A 5164-nucleotide genomic window follows, 5' to 3' on the forward strand; every position below is an offset into this window, starting at 1 on the left:
TTTTTTTAATCCTTTGACTCTAGCCGACCACCCTTCACGATTTCACTGACTTGATATGACCGGTAACGGTTTTGAAGGGTTTCACACTCATTTCCTCATGATATTTCCTATGTTGTTACCCTGATTTGAGCGTTCGAGATCCTTTTTCTTTTTTCAACTTTTTTGTGGCCCTTCCCATGTCTGTATGATTGGATTCCCGCAGCCTGGCATAGTAGGAAGTCAGGTTTGCCGTGTGTAATATGTGATTTATATTTTCTCTTTGTTTTGATGACTCGACTCTTGTTCTCTTCACGGCTTTGGGCGTTGATAATGATTACCTTTTCCCCTACATTTATGTTTCCATATCCCTTTCAGCAACTGTTATTTATTTATTCTTTTTTCCTCCGCCCCCTTCTGTGAATGAGCGATATAGGATAAGAGACATGAAACAACCGATATGTGATCAAGCAGGCTTGAGAATAGGTGATGCTTGTGATTCATCTCTTGAATGCAAACCATTTCTAGACGCCAATTGATAGGTAGTCAACGATCTATAATAATAATAATAATTTTTATTTTTATTTTCCCCCCTGAAATTTGATGCGAACGTCGATATAGAACAGTATAATGTTATATGAGACTTTGAGGGATGTGAAGGCACGTTCCCCAATTGTTTATGCTCGCCACCAGCCGACTTCTTGGCGGTTGACTTCGGCGGCGAGATTCTTCGTAACATCTACGCGCCTAAGGGCCGGCCACACTCTAGAGCCAGTCACGTCGATTCCTTTACTCCCTGTGTTATTGACCTTTCAGTTCACCTTTTCTTACTAGTTTTCTTGCATTTATAAGCACATTCTGATATGACGCGCAGCTTTCACTGAGGGTTACAATAAAGATACACTTGTGCCATCTGCTTAAGTCTCAACAGCGGTCATATCGCCGATTGATACAGTGCCAACCGTCTATCCTGGATTTGCACCACTTTAAATATGGACAATCGAACATTCGTGTCGGATTCTCTCCTCCGCCTTACCAATGTTTCCGACCCCACCGTCGTTGACTTTGTGCTCGCCACTGCCAGCTCAGCCAAGTCAGCGAATTCATTACAAGAGAAGCTCGTTCCTTTCTTGGATGGAAGCACAGAAGATATTAATGCGTTTTGTGGGGAACTGTATAAACGAGTGGGCGCGGGCGCAAAGAGCGGGCCCAGCAGCAATGCTCAGCAAGAGCGCAGTGATACCGCGCCGAAAAAGAAGTACCGATTGATTCAAATGGAAGATGACAATCCAGACTCCACAAGCTCTTTAGGGCCCACGAACATCGAAACAGAAAGGGAGAGGCGCAAACGCAAGGACAAGGATCGCAACCGAACAAAGGAGGAACCCGGGGGGCACAATCGCTGGGAAAAGGAAGAAAACAGGAAGCGCGGACGGAGCCAGGAAGAGAGCCGGGATCGCCATCGGTCCAGGAAGCTGCGACGACGAGATAAAGGGGATTTCGATGATCGCTGGGGTGACGAAGAAATTCCGGATGATGAGGTATATGAAGAAGATGAGCAAAGCGGCGATGTTAAAGAGTCGCCGTCGAAGCGGACTAGGCTGGAGGATGGATCTGCGTCGCCCCGGTCGACCGACTCTGCAGACCTGGACCCAGATACAAAGAAGGAAATTGAGCGACGGCGGGACATAGAAGAACGAGACGAGTTCGCGAAGCGGTTGGCCAAGAAGGATGACAGCAAGAATAAGAACATCGTCGAAGACCGGACTAGAAATAGTGAGGTCGCACGAAGACGGGCTTTAGCAGACGATGCTTCCGCTAGAGCTGCCGCTATGCCAGAACTGAGAATGCGCTCTCGGCAAGAGTATCTCAAGAAGCGAGAGACAGAACGACTAGCCCTCCTGCGCAGACAGGTCGCGGAAGAAGCGGCGGAGTTGCGTGATAACCCCAATTTGACACGGAGAGAGAAAGAGGAGTTTGCTAGAAATCGTGAAGTACTTCGTATTGCTGAGGAGCGGCTACGGATCGATGATTACCGCGATGGGTATATGATGCCAGATGACTATATTACAGAGAAGGGAAAGATTGATCGAAGGAAGAAAGAAGACGCTCTCTACAAGCGCTATGTGGATCGCGACGAATATGGACAAGAGCGGTTTATTACTGAGCATGAGGAGTGGGAGATGGAGCAGACGGCCAAGGCAAAGGCGCAAATCAACAGGGCAGAGTTCGTAGACGAAGGTGACTACGAGTATGTTTTTGACGACTCGCAAAAGATCAACTTCGTCATGGATGCCAAGATGGAAGGGACTCGGAAGGCTATGTCCCAGGAGCAACGTATTTTTCAAGAAAAGCTCGACGCTGCCGAGAAGAAGGCGGCATCGATAGAGGATACGCGGAAAAGTCTGCCCATCTATCAATTTCGGGAGGAGATCATCCAAGCAGTCCACGATCACCAAGTTTTAATAATTGTCGGCGAGACAGGTTCTGGTAAAACGACCCAGATCCCGCAGTACCTTCATGAAGCCGGTTTCACAAAGAATGGGATGAAGGTTGGTTGTACGCAACCTCGAAGAGTCGCTGCCATGAGCGTTGCGTCTCGAGTAGCCGAAGAAATGGGAGTGAAGTTGGGCAATGAGGTCGGTTACGCCATTCGTTTCGAAGACAACACAAGCGATAAAACAGTGCTCAAGTATATGACGGATGGTATGCTGTTACGTGAACTGCTGACAGAGCCAGACTTGGGCCAGTACTCAGCGTTGATGATCGACGAGGCGCACGAGCGGACTGTGCCTACGGACATTGCCTGTGGTCTGTTGAAGGATATTGCCAAGGCACGGCCAGATCTGAAACTGTTGATTTCCTCTGCAACAATGGATGCACAGAAGTTCCAGCAATACTTTGACGACGCACCTATCTTTAATATCCCAGGGCGACGTTATCCCGTCGATATCCACTATACATCACAGCCAGAGGCGAACTACCTAGCCGCAGCAATCACAACTGTTTTCCAGATCCATGTCACACAAGGCCCTGGAGATATCCTTGTGTTCTTAACTGGCCAGGAGGAGATCGAGGCGGCTGAACAGAGCCTGCAGGAGACTGCGCGGAAATTGGGGAGCAAGATACCAGAAATGATAATATGCCCTATCTATGCCAATCTACCATCAGAGTTACAAACTAAAATTTTTGAGCCGACGCCGCCGAAGGCACGGAAAGTCGTACTCGCTACGAACATTGCCGAGACTAGTTTGACTATTGACGGTATTGTCTATGTGATCGATCCAGGTTTTGTTAAGGAAAATGTCTTCAATCCCCGAACTGGAATGGAAAGTTTGGTAGTAACACCGTGCTCACGTGCGTCTGCCAACCAGAGAGCCGGTCGAGCCGGTCGAGTTGGTCCAGGGAAATGTTTCCGTCTCTACACGAAATGGGCTTACTATAATGAGTTGGAGGAAAGCACAACCCCTGAAATTCAGCGTACAAATCTCAGTAGCGTCATCCTGATGCTCAAGTCACTAGGGATTGATCAGTTACTCGACTTCGACTTTATGGACCCTCCGCCGGCCGAGACAATTATTAGAGCATTGGAGCAGCTTTATGCTTTAGGTGCATTGAATGATAGAGGCGAACTGACAAAGGTTGGAAGGCAAATGGCGGAGTTTCCGACAGACCCCATGCTGGCCAAGGCGATCTTGGCGGCGGACAAATATGGCTGTGTGGAGGAGGTACTTTCCATTGTGTCAATGTTAGGGGAGGCCAGCGCTTTATTCTTCCGGCCCAAGGACAAGAAGATACACGCGGATAGTGCACGCAATCGGTTTACGATCAAGGATGGCGGTGATCATCTGACATTACTCAACATCTGGAATCAATGGGTGGATTCCGACTTCAGCTATGTGTGGGCGAAGGAAAACTTCCTGCAGCAACGCAGTTTGACTCGGGCACGCGATGTACGCGATCAACTGGCGAAGTTGTGTGATCGAGTCGAGGTCACTGTCAATACATGTGGATCGAACAACCTGCAACCGATTCAGAAAGCCATCACGGCTGGGTTCTTCCCGAACGCAGCGCGCCTGCAACGCGGTGGCGATAGTTACCGGACGGTGAAGAATGGGCAAACAGTATACTTGCACCCTTCAAGCACGCTGTTCGAAGTCAATCCCCGGTGGGTAATATATTTCGAACTCGTGCTGACGAGCAAAGAATACATGCGGAGCAATATGCCACTCCAGGCCGAGTGGTTAGTGGAAGTCGCGCCGCACTACTATAAGAAGAAAGACTTGGAGACATTGGGGCTCGAACGGAAAATGAAAGGACAAGGAGCGGCAGGCGAGAAGAGTCGAGACTAATATATATATTCCCATTCTTTCTCGTACTGGGCCATATACCTGGCAGTGTAATTATTGGCGTTTGTTGCTCTCATCACCACTAAGCAGACACCGCATGTATTTCTATCGACTATTGACAACTTGTCTTGATGGTATGATTATTATCATGTACTTCCATGAACGGAAAGAATGGCGATATACCTCGGCTATCATCTGTAGTGTCTCACCAGATAGGTGCAACTATATGCACGACGACATTGTTATGCTTTATTATGACACTGGAATGGAAATACCTGTCAAATACATCCTTATCCATAGGGATAGTAATGCTCGTGTAGGTCGTAGTAGTGGCACGAAGAACCAATCACGGCACAGATATTTCAATTCTCAAGACTAGTACTGACCGCGGCACGGAGACGGGAGGTTAACCTCGGCTCCTACTCGCCCGAGTTGACAGGCCGTCGTCATCTCTCCGCTTTTGACCCCGGATTTATTCATTATCATCATCAATCATCCAATTCAAAAGAACCTATTTATCTCTGTACTTACAATACCACCACCACAACACCACTTAAACCAAGGGCAGAAGAAGTGATCAAGGAATTTGGAAAAAGAAAGAAAAGCAAAAATGTCTCAGACTTTCACGCCTGCCGACGTCGCTTCCCACAACAACGCCGACAAAGGCCTTTATATCATCATCGACAAGAATGTGTACGATGTGACCAAGTTCGTGGATGAGCACCCCGGGGGTGCGAAAATCTTGAAGCGTGTCGCGGGTAAAGATGCTAGCAAGCAATTTTGGAAGGTATATTGACTTCCCTAACACTGGATGCTTTTTTTTTTTTGGGGGGGGGGGG

General features: G+C 48.1%; 2 protein-coding genes across 2 annotated transcripts in view; both read left to right on the top strand.

Moving 5' to 3' along the window:
* Positions 1-968: 968 nt before the first annotated feature.
* On the top strand, positions 969-4328 carry BDV27DRAFT_149532 (putative mRNA splicing factor RNA helicase (Cdc28); the record flags this gene model as incomplete). The annotated part of the gene is made up of 6 exons (XM_032071068.1): positions 969-1150; positions 1181-1491; positions 1528-1547; positions 1584-1752; positions 1783-2682; positions 2716-4328. 6 exons carry the CDS (start codon positions 969-971, stop codon positions 4326-4328), a joined length of 3195 nt encoding a protein of 1064 aa, XP_031922562.1.
* A 418-nt stretch (positions 4329-4746) lies between these two features.
* BDV27DRAFT_136011 (cytochrome b5-like heme/steroid binding domain-containing protein) overlaps positions 4747-5164 on the top strand; it is an 848-nt gene continuing 430 nt past the window's right edge. Inside the window, exon 1 of the mRNA XM_032068675.1 lies at positions 4747-5112. Coding sequence (XP_031922563.1) covers positions 4936-5112 — 177 coding nt within the window. The 5' untranslated portion in view covers positions 4747-4935. The remainder of the gene's footprint in view (positions 5113-5164) is intronic.

Source organism: Aspergillus caelatus (genome assembly GCF_009193585.1).
Source record: "Aspergillus caelatus strain CBS 763.97 unplaced genomic scaffold BDV27scaffold_260, whole genome shotgun sequence".
NCBI lineage: Eukaryota > Fungi > Ascomycota > Eurotiomycetes > Eurotiales > Aspergillaceae > Aspergillus > Aspergillus caelatus.